The sequence below is a fragment of the Corvus brachyrhynchos genome, unplaced genomic scaffold (genome assembly GCF_000691975.1).
Source record: "Corvus brachyrhynchos isolate BGI_N302 unplaced genomic scaffold, ASM69197v1 scaffold66, whole genome shotgun sequence".
NCBI classification, from domain to species: Eukaryota; Metazoa; Chordata; class Aves; order Passeriformes; family Corvidae; genus Corvus; species Corvus brachyrhynchos.
In genome coordinates this window covers 3,741,964-3,766,603 of record NW_008238440.1, presented here as the reverse complement: position 1 = coordinate 3,766,603, position 24,640 = coordinate 3,741,964, and the positions used below count along the sequence as shown (strand labels likewise).

The following is a 24,640-nucleotide window of genomic DNA, read 5'->3' as shown; positions in this document are numbered from 1 at the left end:
CACACGGTGCTCCTCATGGGACATGAGGACAGTCAGGAGGGGGGTGTCCACTCTACCAGGAGACATTGGGCGGTGGGTCTGCCCCTGACTTCTTGGGATCCTCAGGCGTCCTGAGAGGTGGGGAGCTGCACCAAGCTTTACTCTTGGACCAAGCTTTGGGAGGATGAAGTTGTTCCAAGACCTGTGCCCCCAGGCTGAGTAGCTTTGCCAAGGCCAACACATTCCCCCAGGAGCCATGCTCAGCGGCTGTTTTTCATGAAGCCCAGCCCAGAGAAAAAATTTGTCTCCGAATGGAAGGCAGGCAGTTGTTTTCCTTGCAGCACTGTCTTCTCTCCTTGCTCTTTTCTCTGCCATGCTCTAGTCTCTGTACATTTCCCTGCCCATGCCCTTCCCCTCTCATTAGCAAAGAACAAGAACTAGGTTTTGGCTTAAACATGAGTATAAAATCCCAGTGTAGTGGTTTGTGGAATCCTACATGCATAAAGGCTGATGCAGCAGGGGTTTGATGAGGCTCAGTGGTGCCTCTGGTTATTTCTTCACAGCGAACAGCAGTGAAAAACCTTTCACAACTGGAATCCTTTATGTGTTTGAGCTTCACCTTCTGAATATTTTGCAGTGATTGAAGCTACTGTAATTTTCTTATTTTCCAGAGCTCTCTGGGATGAAATTTGTGCAACTCCACACCAAAAAAATGTGATGATACAGAACATTTCTTTTGCATTTCCTTGGTGGCACTTCCAGTGTGATGATACATATTTTTGAGGGAAGAGGCCTAGATGAGGATTAAAGGTCTTGGGATGTTCAAAGCTGATGTAAATGCATAAGGTGAGACACCTACTGAATTAGCAGGTCTGCTGAAATTTTTTATTAAGCCACTAAGTCTAGGGCCACAATAATACACTAGGTCTCCATTGTGCTGGGTGCTATATGTGGGTAGCAAAAGGTTGGTTTAGGCCCCCAGATGTTTTTTGTAACTCTGCTGAAATTCTTAAATGATGTCACTTCACAGCCTTGTTTCATGCTTGTTTTCTCTGAATGGTTTTGAATGAAGATCCCCAGGACATAAGAGTAATGTGCAGGAGTATTTGTCCCCAGGATTTTGCACAGTTGATCAGACGTGAAAAGGAGACGCTGCAGTGACTCATCTGACCTTGTAGACCCAAGACTCAGAGTGCCGACAGTGGTCTCTGCTAAGGTCCCCATCACAAGAATGCAAAGCATTCCAGAAGCTTTCGTCAACAATTCTAGATAGCAGCCAGCAGTTTTCTCACCAATGTTACATAAAATGGACAGGGAAAACAAAAGACTAATTGAGTAAATTATTGCAAACTGCTTATGGAATCTCTTTAATTTATACGTAGCAACATAAACCCACTGCGGGAATGGTACTGCTAAGGTTGGCTGTGATAGATTATTTTTTTCATTTTATTTTTTGTTTTTGATAAGGCCAGCTTTCAGTGCTAGATATAAAAATTCTTCCTATAGAAGAATTGCTATTACATTAGGCCAAAATTTTGGCAATACTGAAAGATTTGCTGGCGTTTACATGTAAACTTGCAGCATTTCAAGACTGTCTTTCTTGTAATTAAAAACAGTTTTTTTCCCTCAGAAACTTACTGTCCAAATTTGGGCAGGATAGATAGATACAGGTCATAGCCATAGCACATTACCATCTCTAATTGGCAAAATTCATTTAACCATAACAGCAGATGAAGGTATTAGGGAGGGATTTAAAGGAGGATAATGAGGTAAATAACTGCAGTTCCTTCTAAATGCCAATCCTCTATAATCAGGAAGGGCCTTTTAGGGGCAAGCCAGTAAGCACAAGCAGGCAGTGGGAGAGGGCACCCTGGAAGCTGAGAGCTGGGCTGAGCTGGGTCACCACTGCTCACAGAGGGCTGGGAGCTCCCGGCTCTGGCTAGGGAACACCAGCCAGCACTGAGAGCGGAGCAGAGCGAGGAGAGAACCTCTGTGCTGCCTTATCCAGCCCAAGCACTCATATACATCTAAATTACTGTCCTGGAATATCCTCAATGGAGAAGTAGCTGGGCTAGAGCTCGGGGCTTTTTTTAGGGGGAGGAAAAAAGTCAGTTTGTTTCAGTGTCTAATTTTATACTGGAAGTAAACTCTCTTGTTTGCCCTCTGAAGGCAGCAGCTGAGCCTGATGTGTCTCTGGGGGGGCAGCAGTGCCGGCCGGAAGTGGCCTGCCAGGGCTGCTCTGGGATTTGTTTTCTTTTGATTATGGGAAAAATAACCCGAGATATTTCTGTGCATACAGAGCATTCTTAATGACTGACAAATCTGTTGTCAAGCAGGCGCAATGGGGAAGGGCCATCCTGAAAGATGACACAAATCTGAATCAGGCTTAAAAACCCAAACAAACTTATTTTTAGTGACTTCCAGAAGCTTCTATTATCAAAAAATGAAAAAACCAGAGAGTTAGCTGAACAGTTAAACCTGGCCTTGCTGCAGTGGGACTCAGTGGAGTTCACTGCAGTTTACAGTAGCAGGCACGGCAGGAGGGTCTCCTCCATGGTGTCCCAGATAACCATTGCTGATCTCTTCCAGGCAGGAACACAGAAGAGTTGTTAGGACTCTGGGGGTTCCTTACACAGCATGGGGGGCTTGATGAGTTCTTCTGCTGGTCCTCAGCTTCCAGCAGCCACTTTGCCAGAGGAGGAGAGGAACTGGAGGTGCTGTTCTAGTGCTTGCCTTTCTAGGGCTCACTTGTTAGCTGGCTCTGCTGGGCACACCAGGAAGCACTGGGGAGGACAGAGGATGCTCCTCAAGAGTATCTGCTTTGAAATAACTTTGGTATTTCTGCTGGAAAAGGTCCTCTGGTGACATTCCCATGTCCTTTAAAGTTGGTGCACTTGGCACCATGCAGGAGGCTGACCAACAACCAACTGCTCTTCAAACCAGCCCCTGGCTGGGTCACCTCTGGCTCTCCCACCCTTTGTTCACCTTTACTTTAGTTCTACATGCTGCAGCTTTTTTCTTCCACCTGGGACTCAAACACAGCAAACCCCAGGAAGGTTCATCTTGCTGTGCTCGCAGGCCTGCGCTTTGTTGGGGGAGGCTGTGTGTCGCTGTTGTCCGCAGGGACGGCGCGAAGAACAACACGAATTCAGGTCAGAGAAGACGGTTGAGGCCGACCCTTTAATGCCAAAAACCTGTCCTTTTATAGCATGATTCGCAATAGAGAAATGACATGATTGGCCTATTGATTAACCTCCCACCAAAATGGTTGGTTGAGAGAAATAGTTCTCATTCTCAAAATATTATTCTCAATGAACCAAAACAATATCCACTGTATTCTCACAACACCCAGCACCTGCAAATAGTTTACAAAATAGCAAACCATCTCTCAGCTAGTTTGCGCGAGAACGGAGACTTTCACAGGAGACTGCAAAAGGTGGGAAATTTCTCTGCTAGCCTCTTCAGCATCTACAGCTGTGGGGCAACATCAAGACACAACCCCCAAAGCAGGACCGCAGCCTGGTCCCCATCTTTGGCCACAGCCTGGCTGCAGGCCATGCCCTGCCACGGGCACAGTGACCATTGCTTCTGCTGCCTGTCCTTGGGTGTGGATCTGCAACTCAGGGAGAATTTCCTCCCAGTAAAACAGGACATTTGATACGCTTCAGCTGGAGAGGGAGTGAGGAGTAACTACTGTCACATAATGAGAGGATATGTGCTTGTGTATATGTAAGTGGTGTTACCTCCTGCCTCTAATGAGTAATATTGGGAAACGTAAAATACTCTGTAACACTTCGTCAGTGAATCTGATGTGACCTGCTTCCCTCTAAAAGGAGAACTTTGCACACAACAGCCCTTCAGCCCACTTACACCTCTACATGTGGATTTTTTAGTGGTATATATTGAGTACAGTATTTACAGTGAGTTCATATATATGAGATTGGGGCTTTTTTGAGGTGGGAGGTGCTGTAAGGACAAACAAAACCTTTGCCCTCTTCATGAGCAGATACAAAGGACAACGTGCAGTGATAGTAAACTGCCGAGATTTTGGATAAAGCACGCAGAGACTGCTCATGCACCTCAGCAGGAGAGCTTTGCTGTTCCTCACAAACAGGGGGGCAGCTGGCACATTACCCACAGCTGGGCTCACCTCGTCCCCCCTGTGTCACATGGGAGCACTGCTGAGTCTCTGCAGCAACCTCTCTACAAAGAGTGCTGCTCTCTTTGGGGCTGCACATTCAGACACCAGGCTGCAATTGAAGATCCAGCTCAAGGGAAACAACAGCCTTTGGTACCTCCTCCTTTGTCCTCCCTAACTGTGCCTGCTACTTTTTTCCTGCTGCAGGAGATCCTTGGACCTGGGTGCCAATAATGCAATAAAACTTTTGGGAAAGGTGATATGGAAATTACTGACTGCAGTGCAGTAGGTGCCTAACTTCACACTATCTTTTGGCTCATCAGCAAACCAAAATATTTCACCTTTGAAGATATAGCGATATATGCAAAAAAAAAAAAAAAAAATTAGTTAAATGATACCCTGAAATCCATCATGCTTTATCAAAGCACTGTCTGGTAGCTGCCAGAGCCATTGGTTTAGCAGGCAGAATAAAATGAGAGTCAGAGAATGTATGGGGTTGGAATAGACCCTAAAGGTCATCAAGTCCCAAACCCCCTGCCCTATGCAGGGACACCTCCTACTACATCAGGTTGCTCAAGGCCTTATCCAAGAAACATCAAAACTTTGTCTTGCTCCACCTTCCTTCTTTTCTGATTGTTTGAATGGCACATTCTTTAAGGACTTCTGCTCCATTTCAGAGGCATTCATGGACTCTTCCATACAGACATTCTTGTTAATTTTTCCCCATTCTGATGGGGCTTCTGGAAAATGACTGGCCAGTTATGTATTAACTGGCAGTACATGTATTAATTTTAAAAATAGGGTTTCTGGCTTTAAAAAATAAGTTTTGATCTAGAGATTTGAAAATATGCTGTGGGTAGGAGAGCAGCTAGCAGCTGATTGCAAGGAGAGTAAGTAATTTTGAAAAAAAATGGTTACAAATATTTTCTTTTAAAGAGAGAATGAAATAACATTTATAGCAAAGTAAAGGCAAATCTAAATACAGCTGCATGGTCTGTCACTTTCACCATTAACTGCAGTATATTGGGGTGATAAAAGAACAATGAGCCAAATAAACTGCAGCCATAGCTTTTATGGGTGAGCAATGTAGGTAGCAAATGAACTATTCCAAAAGATGAGATGTCACTAGAAGCAGCAGAATGTGTCTAAAGTGACCATATTGTTTGTTGGACCAAGACTTGCCATTTTTACAAAAGGATTCACATGTGACAGTGACACTGTGCTGAGAGCCCCACCTTTGTGCCCAGCCAGCTTCCTCTTCTCCCTTGCTGGGAAATGCCCAGATAAGGAATGGAAAATAAGTGGTGTAGAAAGCTGTGGTGCTTTCTTTCTTTTCTATTCTTTTTCTGATACAGGAAGAAGTGAGAAAAAGGATGAACTCCCAGGTGAGCCCAGGTACAGGCATGTGTGGACAAGCATCAGCACCATCCTTTTGGAAGACAGGCAGCAATGCCTGATGCAGGACACCGGTCCCTTTTTTTGCCTCATCAAAGAAGCTCTGTGGAAAAAATTTTAGGGAGCCATCTCCACTGGCACAGGTAAGTGCAGTTAAACATGTAGCTTGCAGGCACTGCAGATAAGTATTGTTATTCTCTCCTTGGCACTGCACTCTGCCACACAGGCTGCTTTAATTTTCTGCCCTACTCCATTGTGTATCCATCCAGTGTGTGAGCTTTGAAACTTCAGGTCAAGACACTGAGGTGAGACCAGAGCCCCACAATACCCGACCCTCACACAGCAGAATTTATCACTGCTCTATTTCCCTTGTTGCATTTGACTCACAAAGCTTTCAGCCGCAGGACTGAGATGGTAAAAGTCACTGGCTGACACCGTGATTTTCTCTCCTGTCCCAGTGCCCTTAGAGCACGAGCCAGCACAGTGCCAGGGTCAGCAGTGCCAGGCCCACGGGCACCGTTTGGGAACCGTGTGTGTCACTGTTCCCTTCCTGTGCTGGAAGCACTGAGGGTGTCTGGCTTTCATTTGCCTTGTCAGAGCAGCCAGTAATTAACTGATCAGTTGGCAATAGTTTAAATGTGCCAAATTTTTAATGAACATGTTGTTTTTGGATAGTCCACTTAACCACTTGAATTACTGTGACTAACCAAAGCAGACCTTGTTCTTCGAGGCAATGACTTCCCAGACATGTACATACAAATGAGGGGGTTTGAGGATTTCTTTTTTCAGCTGTGATGCAAACCTTTAAGAATTTGTTCTTAAATGTGTTGCTGGATACTTCATCACTTCTGGCAAACCAGATCTCCTCATGGTTTCTTACTTTTTGTACAGTTTTCAGTCTGTACTTCTCCTATGCTCTTTGTGTGAGCACAGTGATTTATGCTTTCTAATGTTGTGTATTGTCTTCAGATGGGACAGAAACTGACAGCGCAGGGACAGTGCAGGTACTGCAGACATGAGCTAGTTGTTAATATGTGTTCTTAAACAACATGGGAACTTAGGTTTGTTGTCTCAAAGTGTTAAGAGATGGTGGGAATTGTATCGAGCACTTGGATAGGATCTCAAATGAATTTTGAACAGGAAGAAAATATTTTTTGTCTTCTGGAGTTTTATTAGAAGTTATGGTGAACTCCATAGCTTTTAAAATACATAAATCAGCTGCTGATGAGCCCAGTGGTGGTGACCAAGGAGTGACCTGCAATTTATTCCAGAAACCAATGCCCTCTGTTTAGAGGGTGACATTTTCATGGCCAGCTTAGACACCCAGTGAAGACTGATGTCTCCTACTCCATGTCCAGTAGCTCTTGCTCATTATTTTCAGACCTCGCTTAGTAGGTCCTCCTTCAAATTTCCTTATCTGCAAGTTGCCCCAAGCATGAGGCCTGTTGCACCAACTGGGATCATAGTTTTAGCAAATTCAGCTAAATTCAACGATGACATCAAGTTGGGTGGGAGTGTTGATCTACTGGAGAGTAGAACACTCTGCGGAGGGCTCAAGACAGCGTGGATGGATGGGCTGAGGTCATCGGTGTGAGGGTCAACAAGGTAAAATGCTGGGTCCTGTCCTTGGGTCACAACCACCCCTGCAGTGCAACAGGGGGGGCAGAGGGGCTGGAAATCTGCACACAGGGAAAGGCCTGGGGATGCTGGTGACTGTGGCTGAACATGAGCCCAGGTGGGCATCAGGGCCAGGGAAGTGATTGTCACCCTATACTTGGCACTGGTGAGGCCACACGCTGAGTGCTGTGCCCAGTTGTGGGCCCCTCACTACAGGAAAGACATGGAGGGGCTGGAGGGTGTCCAGGGAAGGGAATGGAGCTGGGGAAGGGGCTGGAGCACCAGTAGTGGCTGAGGGAGCTGGGAAAGGGGCTCAGCCTGGAGCAAAGGAGGCTCAGGGGGGACCTTGTGGCTCTGCACAACTCCCTGACAGGAGGGGGCAGCTGGGGGGTGTTGGGCTCTGCTCCCAGGGAACAGGGACAGGACAAGAGGAAACGGCCTCAAGTTGTGCCAAGCGAGGCTTAGGCAGGATATTACGGAAAATGTCTTCACAGAACAGGTAGTCAAGCATTGGCATAGCTCTCCCTGGGCGGATATAAAGGATGTGTGGATGTGGCATTCGGGGACATGGGTCAGTGGTGGCCTTGGCTGTGTTAATGGTTGGACTCAAATGATCTTAGAGTTCTTTGCCAACCTAAACAATTCTATGACTTATGTACACACACATATTTGCTTTGAGCATGTGTGTGTGTTGATGGTGAGGTGTTGCATCAAACAATATCTTGTCCAGCCTCATTTATTCTGAGTCTTTGAACTGTGGGGAACTAAAAGCTGAATAAAGAGTTTGAGCTGAAGACAGCCTCACCAGCCTAGTTCACACATTCCTAATAGTTACCATAACTATCCAAATGTCTCTGGCTCAGTCCTGGGATGACCTGGCAGAATCGTGGTTCTGTGCAGTAGCTGCAAGCACTGGGGACGTCTGGTAAGGTGGAAGGGCAGGGCTTGCAAAGCCCCAAAACATCTGCATGCCAGGTTTAGCAGCCATGGGATTCAACAGTGTTAGAACACACAGGCCGTGGCTTGGCTGCCATGCCAGGGACCCAGCACAGTGCCAGGGACCCCAGCACAGTGCAGCCTTTGGTGGTGCTCCCCTGGGAGCCAGGGCCCAACTCACACCCATCCTGCCATGAATGAATGTTCATTTGTCCAGTACGTGCTTTCTGCTCGGAGACCCACATGGAACAGTTAAGATTTTTAAGTACTCTGTTCTTTTCAGTCAGGCTGATTATGAGATGGTGTAAATTCTTGCTGCATTAAGATGTCCTAGATTTTTATTAAGTACATTTGTGTCACCCATGTAGTAAGGCCCTGTTAAAATGCTTTGAGTTGGCCAGTCTTTGTGCCTATTTTTTTCTTCAAGGAGGGCATGAATTGCTCATTTTGAATGAATTTTTAAAAATAATGAGTGAGAAAACAGCATGTATGTGGAGGCCCTACAGGAGTATGGTACATCTGTTTCAAAGCACCAAAGTGCAGACTATGTCCCTAAAACAATTGTGGCATTTGTAACTCTTTCCATTCTGACTGTGCAGAAGAAAAATTTGCCAAAACAGCCATTGTGGGAAAACCTCCAGGAAGTTTCTCTTCCAGCTGTGAAGTCATTTGGGCTTTGCCAGGCCAGGGTGGCAGAGCTGCAGAGGCCCCTCCAACGGGAGGGTGGCCGCACACCCAAATAGCAGCTTGTGAGTGCTTGATGCCTGCCAGTCACTGGAGGGAAGAACATTCACCAGGAGAGCAGATGACCAGCCTAATGGAAAGCAAGGCCACTGAATGTGAGGAAACAAGGAAGAAACTGGCTGTTCTCTCTCCCTATGCCAGCTGGAGACAAGACACCAGTGCACATTCTGCCCAGCAGACACAGCTGCTCTTGAGGGACCACGGGGTGAGGAAGGTAAATGTGACCAAGCTCCCATCTGTGCCATGAAACTGGAGACAGGAAAGTGGCAAAAAGCTTCAGAAAGGCAAAATAGATAAACATGCATCCCTTTGATCCTATCAGAGCTCTGGCCACAGTTTCTGGATTACTGTGACTTAGCAAGAATACAGAGAAAATTCCCCAATCCAAGGTCCAAGTGCTTCAAGCTGTCTAAGTTCATAGCCCAGGCAAATACTTCTGTTGTGGAACACTCCAAAAAATAATGGGAGTTTTGAAAAGGAAGTGTTCCTCAATACTGACTGTCCGACATGTGAGCTAGCCAGACTGGTTAAAGCTTAATTAAAAAGTGCCAGAGTGACTAAATTCTTTTCTAAGTGCAGCTGCAGAACGTTAGCTGTGGGCATATTTTAGACCTTAATTAGTAACACTTGCACTAGAGGACCAAAATCTTTCATGAATGCAGCTGTAATCAATTAATATCAGTTAGGCATTTCTGTAGGCAATACAAGAGTTCCTGAAAATTGCTTTAGTGCCCACCTAGTTTAAAAAAAATAAAATACTTATGTGCAACAAACTACAAAACCAAAGGTAACTACAAAATGTCTTTATTGAAAAAAGCAGATTATAGCATCTAAGGTTAAATGAAACTTCTGACTTTAATATTAAATAACTTAAGATGATAGCAAGTAGCTTCTTCTTTAGATAAATAAATCTACATTTCCCAATTTTTTTCTTCAACAATCAAGGGAATCAAACACTGAAACACAAAACCACAAGTAATTCTAAAGACTAAAAGACAGAAGCACATTGAAAGGTTTTACAAGGATATATATACACAAAAATAGTTAACTAATGTATATTTTCAGCATGTAAACTAGTTACATGATATACAAACTGGGAATTCATATATTTCCTACAAAATAAAAATCAACGTTGGTCCAAGTTCTTGGAAGAAAACTATATTCTTTTAAAGAAAATGAAAATATTTCTCAAATGAAAACTTAATTTAAGTCAAATTATATACTCTAGTTACGGCATTAGTTACAGGATGAATCACAAACTTTTAAACTTTTCTTGAAACACAAGAAAGCAGCTTTTGTCTCCTTTAGAGCTTTGGTTTACTTTACTACTCTGGAATTTCTGGTCTTAAAGAGCTCCTCTAACCATGTTTTCCTTTTGAAGCTCCACCTTACAAAATATATACACGCACGTGCACACACGTGAAAGGAAAAGGAAAGAAACCCAAACAAACCCTCTCTGTAAGCTCAATTCTCTGAGTGCATTCTTTTGTTTTCAAATGATTATTTTGGTCCTTTCTTTGGAACACATCCTCCCGTGGGTGAGGGATCCTGCACCGCCCACAGCAGCTTGTGCTGGAGGGGCTTGGGAAGATTCCCTGCCTGCACAGCAAGGTGTAGGCCTGATGCAAATGAGAACTGATGTAACTTGATGGAAATATTCTGAAAGTACAGTAAAGGCTTCGGAAGAACAATTGCACTGTAAGATGAACTTAGGAAGTTTTCATCGGTGTTGAACTGATTTAACATAAGAATATTCCAGAAGAAAATAATTAAAACAAGATTTCTCATTTACATAATTGCCCAGGCAGGAGGTAAAATGCACAGAAACTGTCACTAGCACTAAAGAGTACAGCACATAATTATTTTGATTTTATTTTTCTCTTTGATTTGAAAAAAAACCCAACCCAGCCTGGCAAATTTCACTCAAGCCCCAGTTTTTATAGTAAATGCTGGAAAAGCAAAGCTGTACTTCGTAATACAGTAATGGAATGCATCTGTCTATAGAAAATACTAGAACAACAACTGCTGCTTTCTGGTTTTAAACAAATTGCTTATTCTATATTGACATACTACCTTTCAGAATTTTTGCCATGATGACACTTAATAGATCAGAACTGCACAGAACTACAAGAGACTGAAAAATCAGCATGTGAAATGAAATTAAATATTATTCTGTTCTACAGGATGATCATTTTCAAAAAAAAGAAGAAAAGGTTTGGTATGTACGTTTGAAAGTGTGCTGTCCCTTGGAAGTATGTTGGAAACTTAAACCTGCCCCTGATAGAGGCAAAGTGTTCAGGAAGGTGCTAGCAGAGGACTGGGCTGAATGCCAGAGTAAGTCACCTCCAGCTCTGTCCACTGTCAGTGTCAAGGTTTTGCTTCTCCACTGGTAGAGCAAAGCATTTTTCCAGTTCAGCAAGTAACTGTTATTTGTTCCCAGGAACAGACCCAAACCTTCTCTGTGTATTTTAATGATCTTTTCTTAATTTGGGGCCCTCAATATATATTGTAAATACACGCAAGTGAAAATGCCTCAAACCAAAATGTGTTCCAAAGCACCCTCCTGCAATGGAAAAAGCATTCCATTGCAGCTGATGCTAGAAGTTTATCCTGAAGCTCTGGCACCTTCCATGTTTGTAATAACCTAAAGGAATCGACCTAGTCATACAAGCCAGTTTAAGACTTTTTTTCCCCTTTCTCCAAGATTTGCTGGCACATGTAGTTCCACTTCCTCCTGAGGCTGGACTGCTGACTATGGACACAGAGGGAGAGTCTGCAAATGCAGAAGTGCATGTGCACTCCCAGCCTCTTATTTGCAGGCCAGGCCTCCTGGACCACAGTGTAGAAATGGGGCACTGATTGCACTGTAGTTCCTTCAAATCCTGGTATTCACACTAAAAATGTTAATTATAACCTGATATATATTAACTACAAAATTACTTTGCCCAGGAGCATTCAGTACGACAGGTTAATCTAGGCCAATGGAAGTCTGGCAGAAGCTCAGGAAGCGTCCCTTTTGTTCCTTACTAACAGAAAAAAATAGTTCTCAGGAATTTTTCCTGTTCTCCCACCCCCCCACCTTTCCCCATAATGAAATTCCAGACTATCAAAAAGTTCTGTTAAGGGAGTTAATTATTCCACTTACGAATTAGTGGCCATTGGATGCTCTTTGTGCTTTTCAAGAGCACCACAAATGGCTTTCAAAAAGTCAATGGAGCATAAGAAACTAAACTGCAATGGTGTTGCCAAATAAGTCATTCCATCAGTCTGCATGCTGAATTTAACACGGGATCATTTCCGAATGGATCGGGCAGATTCTCAAGTGCTGAGAACTGGCATGGAAATGTCCCAGTTTACACATGCCAAGAAGTCGGTCTGGTATTTCTACTTTCTCTGGAGCTGAAGAATTTTATTTTATTGTAACTTTGAATACAGTTAAAGACAGCAATGATAAATTGCAGCTTCAGGAAGGCTGGGTCAATTCTCATGAGAGTGCAAGGAATTTTTTTGACATACAGATGTGTGATTTGCATGTAAAACATCAGCACATGGTAGAAAACAAACCATAAAAAGATTCATCTAACTTCCTATATGGAAGACATATATTCCTCCCCAGAGGTCTGAGGGTACTGTAAAAGCTTATGCAAAACATGAAAGCATGTACATTCTATGTACAGCCAATACTTGTAAATACTGATGTTTCAATGGTCTGACTCTCTAAATTACTGTTCCTGCTAAACTGCACTTTGTTTTCCAATGAAGACAACCACCATAATCAGTTCAAAAGTAACCTCGAAAAGAACACAAAGCTGAAAAGGTAATACCAAACCACTGTGCCTCTCTTTAATAATGTCTCAACATACAATCATAAAGCAGTTGGTAACAAATGAAGTCTTGGATACAACAAGCAGTATAAAGACAAGTGTACCTTTGCATAGACCCCTATTAAACAAAAAACAGGTTTGAAAGACGAATTCTTTAGTAAGTGCCAAATGGTCCAGTTGATAGGAATGCATTTTGAAGCCATGGCTACACACCCAGCAGTTACAGAGGGCTGCAACTGCTGACCCTGCACGTGCCAATCTCTTGGATACAATCTTCTGTACTGTGGGTTTTACATCAAACGCTTGCCATATTTCTTGAACAAGCTAAATAATTAGTCTTTGGATGACTGTGGGATCCTGTAGGAGGGAGAGCTGGCCTGACGCTTCTTCACAGAACACCCTTCTTTTTAAGCTCGCTGAAAACTGCCTTGGCTAAAACACCTGCTTGCTGCCTATTCCCTACTTCTGGAATCTAAGTATTCTCTAAGACCAGAATTCAACAAAACTAGCTAAAATGCTAGCATTTATCTTATCATGCTTGTTGCAATATGATAAGGTGCTAACTTTTGGAAAGTAATTCTACACTCCTTACTTGGGTGAAATCTCCACTAAAGGAAGTGAGTAGGGAGTGCAGAACAGCCCTTTGTACCATTGTTTTTAGAAATGCTGCCATTTACAGTTACAGTTTAGTGGTGAATTATTTGTTCAAGTAGATGGTGTCTCAGTGAAAATGTCTAGATAAAAGAATGCATATGTACAAGATCAGAAAAGGACCCCTCACCTCTGATTCAAAAAATAAATAGGTGGTTTAGATGGTTGTTACTGGAACCTCATCTTTAAAGGAACATGGAAGTAATTTTTAGATTTTTGTGTTCTCTTTCAAACTACTTATTGATCATGAAAATGTCTTTCAGAGTTCTGTGACATGCATGGGGTAGCTTGGAGGTGGATGTGATGGCAGTTTGATATTAAGGCGCCTGATATGACAGCTGTGGCAGAGCAAGTGGCCCTCTAGGGGGTAACAACGATGGCCTTCTTCATCATTCAGCTGCAAGCCACAGTCCTGGAAGAAAGAGAGACATCCCAGATCAGTGAGTGGCCCAGGCAGGCCTCTCACAGCGCTGCTGGTCTATCCTGCACAACCCCAAGAGCTCCCTCCCCACCGCCAAAGCCAGCAGCCGCCACAGCTCCTGGGAGGTGCACCCTGACCATCTCATGCTGCCATTACTGAAGTCAAACAGCACAGTCTACAGTAGTGCCCAGCCTTTTTTTCACCTCTGTTTCCCATTCTGGTCTCTTCTTCATCTAACAAATGCTGATGCAAATCAGCCAAAAAGCAGGCCAGGGGCTGACCCTGGCAAATACAACCTGGAAGAGGCTCGAACAGAGAAGGAGCTAATTCTGCAGCAATGCAGTGAGCAAGATGTGGGGGAGCGTAAGTAGAGAATAAGAGGAGAGGGAAAAAGGGGGGAGAGGTGACATATCTTCCTTCTGGAGCAGGGCTACACTGTCTTTAATTTGGGATTAGCTGAATTTAAAGACTTCAAGGCCCAGTGGTCCATCTTTAGTGGAAATGCTGGTACCTCTGGGACTGACACATAACTAGAGAGACAAACAGAAAAGCAGCTAACAGCAATCCTGCTTGCTGACTGTTATGTATACTGCAATACAGAGCATCGTGATTTCCAGCTGCCATCACTGTAATTCTGAGGGCATTTGGAAATCATTGAAGTTTGGTGCTCAGATTTAATGTTTCAAGTATGTTAAATACTTAGAAATTATTACTGTGATCAGTTCTGAGAAACCAGAGATTCTAAATATGTATCTGTGCACATAATAGAAAGAAAAAAAAACCTGATCAAACTGGGCATTTAGGTTATTTTAGTACTAAAAACAAATGCAAAGCTTTTAACTGAACACAGAGTATAATTTTTCAGCTTTCACAGCTCAAGTGTAAATCCTTGAATTTTACTATACTGAAATAAGACTGAAAATGGGTTTTAAAGTAAGCTTTAAAACTGGAGTGTTAGTTTAGAGAGGTCTTGATCAAAGTATCTGCCAAGGCAATTTTCTGTGTGTTGTTACATATTATATAATGATTTTATAGCAATTTATACAAGATTTAAAATAAGAATTTACCAATTTCAGATGCCCTACAGATGTGCCAAGTGTTTGTATCTTTTTCCATCTCCAAACCTGAATTCCCTTTCTGCAAGGAGAAAGCCTGCCTTGTCAGTGGATTCCAGTTTCAGAATGGGGCTCCAGTGATCTGTAAAAGGGCTTGAACTCTTCCACAGAAGTCAAATGGTTGTACATGAAAGAGACGACACAGAAAAGCAGCAAAGTTTCCAACCTGACCACTGACTGTGTATGGCCAGCAGGTGAGGTGACATCAACAGCAGATGAGAAGTGGCTGCCTAAGTCATGGCAGCCTTTGCTAAGGTCTGCATGCACCTCAAAACACTGGCACTCACTTTTGAGCAGCATTTGGGGACAGCGGTGTACACAGAGAGCCTGATCTGAGACCATCAGGCAGTAACCCAGCCCTGCTGACACATGGCTAACTCCTGATTTCTGTACGTAAATGCCCTCTGCCTTTCTGGGCAGATGTGGAGGCAGCTTGATTTGCCTCAAATGGGAAGGGGAATGGGGAAATGAATAATGAAACAGAACGGAAAATAAACCCCCAGTGGGACATTCCAGAATAAAGTCAATAGCCTGAGAGAGCAGGGGAGGGAGCTGTCATCTTACGTGAAGCCTGCACAAAGCAATAGTTGGGGGGAGGAGGAGGGAAGTTCAGCTCTCCAAAATATTGCGGTTTCCTGTGCCAATTTCTCTTGAAAAATTAATAGAAATGGATGGAGTATCAGGTGTCTCTGTTGAAAGGAGATAGCTGAGGGGATGGGACCTTCCTTACATTTAGGTACATAGCATTTCAAGATGCCCTGAATTTTGTTACTTTCTCTCTTAGTCAGAAGATTCTTTGTAAAACCTTTGTGCAACAGTGCATGAAGGCAGCACTGCTGCATTACTGCCCCTGGTGCTAACAGGTAAGATCTGTTTGGATATTTGTGTGCTATGTCAGAGTGCCAAATCTATGGCAAAAGGGAAGTTTTTGGTTGATCCCAACTTAGTGAGTTTGTTTCCCTTCTCATGTTCCTGGATGCAGGACTAAGGATGAACTCAGGTCTCCTCTCTGAAGCAAGAGCATTAATTCCACAACTTGATCTGTGGCAATAAATGTTTAAATGTTCTGCACAATAAGAAACTACTCCCAAAAGAGCAACAGAAAGTCTGCGGTATCCTTGTCTATTTCCTAGTAAAGAATCAATATTCATCCAGCATGGAAAATCCAGATCCCCTAGAAAAGCCTTCCAGTGAGACTCCTTCCCTGCACAGCCAATGCAAATTCAAGTCTCCTCAGATCAGAGCCCTACAGACTGTACCTAGAGATGAGGAAAAAGAGAACTGGCACCTACTCTTTGCTCTCTGCCCATCCAGAAGTATTGAGAAAATTCAACCCAACAAACCTAGCCCAGCTTTGAAGTTAATATACTGGGGAAAAAAACCTCCTAAAGTAATTTAGTACTGGTAATGGCAGCACCACTTCCAGCCCGGGCAGCATTCACCCTTTTGCCTTCCTCCAGAAGCTGTGGGGCACAGCCCTACCTGCCCAGGTGTGCAAGAGCCAGCGAGTGCAGACCATGGGGTGAGTCAGGGTCCCCCCAGAGGCAGAGCCTACCGAGGGCGGGTGGGCAGAGCCCGGGGCTCACCTCGCAGTGGTAGCACTCCACGTGGTAGTCCTTGTCCATCGACACCACCCGGATGGTCTCCTCGGAGCCCTGGGGGGGAGCAAAGAGAAAACAAGAGTGGTGTCTAAGCAGCATTTTTTCAGTCTTCACTCAGTGCCCAGCCTGTTGCTTTGGAGAGCTGTTTCCCTGGGGGATCCCTCTTCCCTGACACAGCAGAGCTCTGTGACCGCTCAGGGTCTTGGCCCAGGGACACAGCACTGCACCACTCCTTGACTGTGTAGCAGCAGTGTGAGTGTCTGGCACATCTAAAGCTGCACGGGTCATTTGGGAAGTGTAGCCAAAACCTCATCCTCAAGAAACAAATCAGTCTTGAAATCAAGTAATCTTCAATCTTCCAAGGGCACCCAGGATCTGAACAAATTACCAGTCAAAAACCTGCTCATTGGATAACTTTTCCTTGTATACATCCTGCTCTGTTTTCCAGGGCTTGTATTCCCCTCAGACCATCTGCTGCACAGCTCTTTTGCACATGCACATGTCGCTGTGTCCCCACAGGGACTGACATACCAGTCTGGCAGGTAATTATGTGCACAGGCCAAACCTCAGCGTGAGGGTGGGTGCAGAGGAGTTGTGCAATTCCTGGCTGAGCCCCAGGCCCTGCAGAGCAGGCCATACCCTTCTAGTAACCTCAGAGGCTCTTTTCCTGATCCACTCTGAAGACAGAGCTCATTAAATTGGTTGCCTTGCATTGTTTCCAGTTCCAGGTGTGGTTAGAGCACCAGATATGACGTGGATGATGTCTGAGAGAAGCTGTGGGCAAGTTAGTACCTGCATTGCTAGACTTGAACTAACCTAAGAAATCTCCCTGGGAAAGAATATGGAGTCTGTCCTGCTAGTCATCATGTGAGTCAGCACTATGACTACCTTTTATTTCTTTGTCTTTCTTTCTTAAAAAGAAAAAAGAATTAATTTTAAGACCCAAATTCGGTGAAATTTACATAGAGGTTTTCTCCTCACAACCCATCACCAGGACAAGCAGTTCTGGTTCAGTCTTTATGGGTTTTTTTTTTATGTATGACTTGGCCAATTAACAGAAATACTAATGACAAATGAGAGTAATGTGCAGAGTGATGGAGGTGGGCCTGTGAGAGGCTCTAGCCTCAGCCTTTACTGGGGAACAGCAGCTTACAGGAGGGAGCTCTGGCTCTATAAACATGACCGGAGGAAAAGCAGGGAGATGCTGAGGCCCTTGTTTACAAATGAGCTGGTCAGTGACCTCAGCAAAGGGAACCCGGAGGGTCCTGCACGCACCAGAGCATGAGGGAGCCCCACTCTGCAGCTAATTGTGCCAACAGTACTGTCAGCACAGGCTGAGCTTGCAAGCAGGTTTCACCTGGTTCCATTTTTGTTGTTGCCTTTTCAACCCCTTTAAGAACTCTCATTCCATTGCCACCTCAGAACAACAGACTGTGTGGCCTTCTCACAGGGTCAGGGTAACCATCAGATGTCTTTTCAAAGCTTTACTCTCTGGGTTGTTTTTGGAGCCCCAGCCAGTATTTTCAATTAAATAAAGTTTCTAACAGATTAATGAAGACCTGGAAAGCACCCTAAAGATATAAAGTACTATGCTGTAGAAGTAGTATGACTATTACAGCCTCTGGGAATGTTTGGGAGTGCCTTTAACTGCTGAATTGCGTTTAATTTAGTATCTCACATAGTATAGATTCTGAGAGAGGAAGGAAAAGCATTTAGTGTGTTTTCAGGAAGTGCCCATATGCCAACAGCTGTTTTCCCTAAGAGTCAGTGCATATTAACACCTACCTGTGCTGGGAGGATCGGCTGGTTACAGGAAGCACATTTTGGTGCAAAAACCCTAGGGTGCAAAAAGAAAGTGTTCCAATCACATTTAAAGCTTCTTCAAAAACTAGAACCAAGAGAGTCATTCTAATCATGCCTTGTTTTTAGAAAAATGGAGATCCACAGGATTTGAAACACCTCTAATTGTTAGATGATATTCAATGAAAAGGAGATTTGGGAAAGGCTGATCTACCCCAGCTTTATTGTTTAGGTCTTCCCAACCTTGAGGCATAGTGAATCCACCCCTCTTCCTGCATACGCCCTTTTTCTTTCCTTCCTTTATTTATAAAACCATTCAAATTATTCCAGAGCCTTGATGCTTGACTGCAAAGCAGCTCCTTATTTAAGACGATTGACTGCAAAGCAGCTTCCTGACTGTCACTCTCTGACATCAGGAAGACATAACCATGCTGAACAGGAGAGGGGCTGATTGTGGCCAGGATCTACAGCTAAATACACAACTGGGCTTATGGTCCACAGCTGCATTTAATGAAAATCACTGGGCCAACACTCACTGTGTCCTTGTAACACGGTCAGATTGGCACCAACAGGGTTGAATTCAGGGTGATTTACTCTTGCTGCATAACTGAGTTATTGGTTTATTCGAGCTAAGAGCAGGATCCCGTTGCCTTTGAGCAGTCTCTTAAACCTCTGCCTTTTGCCAGGTAAGGCTAAAATTGTTTTAACGCTAACTGTTAATTACACATCTTCTGTCGGTTAACAAAACTTACACCCATGTCTAGCACTGCCAGAACCTCCACTCATGGAAACAGCCAGCAGAGCCTACCAACACTTGCAGAAGTGGCCTGGTATAATTGGTATTGATAGTCCTGAAAGAAGTAGAGGAACAGCCCCCAAGAAACACACCCTCTGACACATTTTGATTTTCAGCCTCGCTTGGCCCACTGTATGCCATACTGGGCCCATGAAGTACTAGTTAATACTTAATAAACCTTAAAGTACTCTACAAATGCAACACATGAAAGAAGCAGCTGAGGGACATCTGAGCAAGTAGGAGTGACCTTTTTATCTATTAGAAGGCTGTAACTACATCAATGATTTAACTACTGTAATTTTTCTGAGCATGCAGTGGATTTGTGTACTCACGTATGGTAGTCTTTGACACAGTAAATATTGTTCTCCACATCTACAGTGAAGGGGACTCCATCCAAACACTCGTTACAGACCACACAGCGGAAGCAGCCAGGATGGTAGGACTTTCCAAGGGCCTGTAAGATCTTATGAGGCAAACAACAAAATAAGTGGATGCATGATTACATGAGATATTCTCTCCCCATAAACTACTGTGTCTCCCTCATTCTTAATAATGACAGTGAGAAAAGCACTTCAGGATGAAATTAACACTCCGCAGATCTGTCAGCAAGGGGCCTCTTGAAACAATCAACCATATTTTTAGTGGGTTTCAATATGCTCCCAATGAAGATCAAGAACTGAAAATCAGGCTAAACCCATCAGTTTTAGCCCTACAGGGCCAGTACTGCCAATGGGAATTAAAAATGGCTTCACAGACCACTTCCAGGGAAATCCCAAATAAAAGTTACTGGGATACAGAGTTACTTTATAAAACTTAACAGGCTGTGACAGACAGAATCCAAACTGGTCATTACTCAAGGAGTTAAATAACAAAACAAACAAATAAAGAGGTGCTTCTTTATTAACTAAGGATCCTAATCCCCCAGAGGTACTGACTCAGTCACAGGGGCCCATCGGTTTCTGATAAAATTCCATCACTATCCATGTGTTTGGATACTGATCCATGCACCTGCACAGGCTTTTCCCATGCTGACCTTCCCTACCGCATTTTAAAGGTTTCAAGGAAAGGTCTGATGCAGCCTTGGCTGCACTATGACAGAACAGATCCCCTCCCTCCTGACATCCTTGTATGTAACACTCAGTGTGGCACTGGGACATCGAGGAGGATGCCGCAAGCCCATGAACAAGCCCCTGGGAAGAGCGAGACACAGCGTCATCTTCAGGCAGCTCTCAACAGGTTAGAAGACCAATGCCATACGTTTTGGGTGTAAGAAGTAACTTTGGAAGGTAATTTCAAAAAGCAGCTGCTAGCACAGTGCTCAGCTTGGAGCTGCTGGGAAGCTTGAGATGAAAAATCTCCCCCAGACCAAGCTCCCATGGCCCTATAGTGATTCTGTGAATAAAGATCAAACCAACAGGAAAAAAGTATAGGAAAAAAAGGCAAATTTAATTTAACCTTTTTTTTCCCTCTCTGATGAAGCCCTGTAGTTCAGTGAGTGGTATCGGACTCTGTTTGACTGGCAAGGCCGTTCCCAGCCAGAGCCAACGGGTCCCTGTGCTGGGGTTGGTACTGCGGCAGGAGTGCGTTGTGGTGCCAGCCTGGCACAGCTGTGCAGCCACAGGCACTGAGCACAGGGCAGCTCCTCACCCAGCCCTGCACAGCCCCAGCCCTGCCCCAGGCCAGCACACGGCACAGCCGGGCCGTGCTCCCAGGCAGGAACCCACTGGAATTAGCCAAACAGGAGTGCTGAATTCCTGGAGCTCCCAGAGCTGTTTCCTTTTGTCAGAGCACACTTGCTGATGGGAGAGAGGCAGACAAGCACCTGCCAAGCTTCCAGCTACTGAGCTCCACCAGCGAGATATTATGGACACTTGCCTGGGATTCTGCAATTAAGGGCCAGCTCAAAGCATTCAAGTCAGGATACCCCTCCCCCTCCCAGCATGACACAACTCTAGAAATTTGCTCTTGGGCTAAAACGAACAATATCCTTGTCCAACCAGTGGTGCCAGGATATGAGCCAGAATCCTCATTAGTGAAGTCTCCCTTCCAGCTCCAACTGAACCTCTGTGTGTGCAACACAACAGCTACTTCTCTTAGGCACACTGAGGTTCATGCACACTTAAAAGCAAGAGGAAAATAGATAAACTACAGATGTACAGATGAAGGGATCTGCCCTTCTTCGTTGTGCAAACCACTTCATTTTGTTTGGGAATTTCTGCTTAGGAAGAGTACACAAAACTTTTCCTACTTTCACCCACTGAAATGATGCCAGTAGTATCTGGCCAACCCAAAGCCCTTCGATTTTTATTACAAAAGTTACTCTGACTACTGGCTCCCTACAAATCCCAGTGGCAATAATGCATTTGAAATGACATGGAGCAAGCAACAGAGGGTAAATAAAGCAAGTCACAGAGCGGGTGACAAACCTGAGGACTACTGATAGTGTCCCTCTCAGCTCTAGCCGAGATTCCACCCACTTGACTGAGCTCTTGTTATCCACTGTCTCACAGAGCACACCTGCCATGTTCCTTTACCATGTTCTCATACGAAGTTGTGCTGTACTTTCCCCCTCTAGTACTAAAATTCTATTTTATTTTAACTCACAAATGGCAGAATAACAGCCTCCCACATTCTTAGGTAGCAAAGAAGCCCAGCTTTCTGTACTTAATAGAAGTAATAGAGCATGAAGGTATTTTTATTTTCTGCCTCGGGTTCAAAAACTACATTGACAGCAGTGAAGACACAATGCCAGCCTGGGCAGGGAAAAGCACATCTCACAGTGCACTTCCCAAAGTAGAGGGAAGCCAAGTTACCCGTCATTAGGAGTTTAGGTCTCTTACCATTTCCATTATGAGGTGTCCACAAACAAAGCACTTGTCTGCTGTTTGCTGAAAACCTGAATACTGTTAAAATGACAGAAAAGAAAGGATCATTAGTAGACACTCCTCTAGCCATAGAAATACCTTTTAGGTGAAAGCTGTGCTGTTTTCCAGCCTGTGCTGTATATGACACAGGTTTGGGAGACAGTGACTCAGAAGTCTTTGCTCGGCTCTTGCAGCATGTTTAGATACCAGTTTGGCCTTCTGATCCACTGCAATATTTCCACTGAGATTCCCAGTGTAGCAGTATTACTGTAAGTTTGATTTTTTATTTTTAAAGTCTATTTGGAAAGTTTGTGTTTGATGTTTGGAAATTAGCTTGAATTGACTCTTTTGGTGGTTGTTTTAAATAACATAGGACTCACCTCCCAAACCCTCAAATTAGCAACCTCAGACTTTGGACCTACATTTCACTCAGTGCTATTTGCAAGCTAGAAAAATGAAGACAGGCCCAAGAAGGATTTAGCTGCCCTGTTGATACCAAGCTTTCCAGCCAGGAGAGAATCCAGCAGTGCACTCACAGGAGCTTGGGCTCGCTGCACAATGTGGGCAGCAGTAAGGTACCTCAGCAAGATGGTCCAAACCCCAGCTGCCAGCCCACGCTGCAGTGCCAAGGGCACAGCTGTGGGGAGATGCTTTGCCTGCTTGGGACCAAAGCTCTGTGTTCCCTGCCTGAGTGGTCCTGACCTTAACTTTGTGCTCCTGTCCCCAAAGCAGATCCTGTTTCAGATGCCAAGGTCTGCTTTTAGTCCTCTGTTTAGAGGTATAGAAAAACCATCCAGGTTATCAGACTGACCTACCAAACCACCCCCTACAAACAAGAGACATCTTTGTGAGCAACTCCAGCCATGTACATTTGAAACTTGGTGTTTGCAGTGGCTTGAACTCTCCCTCGCCCTCTGCAGCCCCATCTCAGCTGAGAGCTGTGTGTGCACCGTCCTGCCAGAAAGAAGGGGTGCTCACCTTTCTGGGGGTGTTGCACAGTGATGCTCTTTTAGCAGAGCTCACCTGAAATGTGCTTTAGTTGCACAAGATAAAAGATGAGGAGGGGAGGATGAATGTAAACCAGACTCTTCTCCTAGAACACAGGTTAATTGGCTCAGGCACCTAATGCATCCTCTAAGCCCCAACAGAGCTTATATCTTGCTCCATTCCCCCCTGGTTTAGTGGGGATTAACCGTCCCCTCACATCAAAAGCCTGTGGTTCCCAGCCTGGAGCTGCCATATGTTTTCCTTTTCACTGGAGTGAGGGGATTACACGTTATGTTGGATCAATAGGTTGGAGACAAAATTATTGTTGCTATGCAACAAAGTGACTATGAAGAAAAAGGTCTTGTAGACACTTTGATGGGCCCAGAAGTCAGTAAACGATGGAATAGCAACTGACACAGGCCAAAACTTACTGTGCCCTAAGAAACACAGCTCATGCGGTCTCAAGAAACTTTGAAACTTTCCTAGAAGAGATGAGGGTGTTGAGGAACAAATACAGACGCAGGCAGTGTTAGCTGGCTGTTCCTGTAAGATACTGCTTTCATTTGCTTTTTTGTTCTTCTTACTAATGCAGAAAAAGGTCTCATTGCTAGGGATGTTTCTTGGCTGCACTGTGGCTGAGCAACCCTCTGGCTAGACTGCTTCCTAGGGCTGGGAACTCCAGGCTTACTGGAAACAGGTGGGCAGGTCCTAGTGACACAGACAGCAGAGGATTAACAACAGCACAAACCCACCTAATTCTAAAATCCTGCTGGAATGAATTTACCAGCACCATCTGGCTGTCATTTGATAAGGAATGCAAAGGAGCATTCACCCAGCTATTGATTAAGAGGGGACATTATTCCCCAGGAACAGAATGGGACAGTGGTCAGATTAATGGCATTTATTGCTAACTAGATTGTCATAAATCATAGTGTTTGTCAGAAAGAAAGGCTTTGCTGACACAAAATCACTCTTTATATAACTAACCCTATTAAATTAAAACCATGATTTGTTTTTAACAAGAGAATTGTTATTAGTCAAACACATCCAGAACTAGATTACCCAATTAAGAAGACTTTGCTAAATGGCAGTAAGTCTAACAGCAGTGACAAAATATTTCATGGGCTCAGGGAGCTGTCCTTTACCACTACACTCTTCTCTCTCCTGGTCACAGGGTCAGTCCCAAACACACTGAAGGCCTGGTTCAGTGAGATCAGGGTTTTGGATTCAGGTCTGCTTGTGTTTTAAACCTATTTGGACTGAAAAAGAGAACAGCCTCAGAGCCCAGCAGCACTGTTTTCTACAGGATGGCAGTACTGTGGACACTGCTGCTAAAAACAATAAATTACTTTCTCAACATTTCTGGAGCTTACTGTAAACTGCTTCTTTGCACTGTTTGATCTTAATTTGGAGTGTTCAAACAGGGCTACTGTACTAAGCTTTGAATTTTAGAAGCAGAGCTTGAAAGTCTTAAAATACTAATTAAAATTGTCAATGTCTGTCTTTGAAGCACTCGATTATTAACAACGTTCACAGATCTTGTGTGTGCAATGGGAGAGGAGTTGTGACTTGCTCCAGACTGCAGACAAAGCAGAACAGCCTCTTTATTGTCTCTCAGCACACCAAGAGCCTCCCAGGGTGGGCTCCCAGCATGGCTGGCTGGGAGAAGCACTGGTCCCCCAGAGCTTGTGAACAGGTAACTGCAGGAGAGGAAAAGGTTTCACTACACAGACTTAGAGCCTTTTTTATTCCTGACAGAGTTGGAGGGGTAA

The 24,640-nt window shown here is 44.3% G+C and overlaps 1 protein-coding gene and 1 long non-coding RNA gene across 13 annotated transcripts in view; one reads left to right on the top strand and one right to left on the bottom strand.

Annotated features, from left to right (window-relative positions):
* LOC108447237 overlaps nucleotides 1–24,640 on the top strand; it is a 51,044-nt gene that overhangs the window by 22,260 nt on the left and 4,144 nt on the right. For 5 of the 8 annotated variants that reach the window (XR_001862676.1, XR_001862680.1, XR_001862682.1 and 2 more), the window contains 3 exons: nucleotides 651–825; nucleotides 5,473–5,655; nucleotides 13,548–13,698. This is a non-coding gene — a long non-coding RNA (uncharacterized LOC108447237). Of the gene's footprint in view, nucleotides 1–650; nucleotides 826–5,472; nucleotides 5,656–8,664; nucleotides 9,024–13,547; nucleotides 13,699–17,143; nucleotides 17,289–24,640 lie in introns of those variants that run through there. The other 3 variants (XR_001862683.1, XR_001862677.1, XR_001862679.1) reach the window with 3 other exon arrangements.
* The window catches only part of WTIP (Wilms tumor 1 interacting protein), an 82,566-nt gene continuing 67,522 nt past the window's right edge, over nucleotides 9,597–24,640 (bottom strand). For 3 of the 5 annotated variants that reach the window (XM_017736576.1, XM_017736577.1, XM_017736573.1), the window contains 5 exons: nucleotides 21,858–21,920; nucleotides 19,350–19,480; nucleotides 18,207–18,258; nucleotides 16,407–16,475; nucleotides 9,597–13,696 (listed from right to left, as the gene is read on the bottom strand). In XM_017736576.1, coding sequence (XP_017592065.1) covers nucleotides 13,544–13,696; nucleotides 16,407–16,475; nucleotides 18,207–18,258; nucleotides 19,350–19,480; nucleotides 21,858–21,920 — 468 coding nt within the window. In that variant the 3' untranslated portion in view covers nucleotides 9,597–13,543. The remainder of the gene's footprint in view (nucleotides 13,697–16,406; nucleotides 16,476–18,206; nucleotides 18,259–19,349; nucleotides 19,481–21,857; nucleotides 21,921–24,640) is intronic. The other 2 variants (XM_017736575.1, XM_017736574.1) reach the window with 1 other exon arrangement.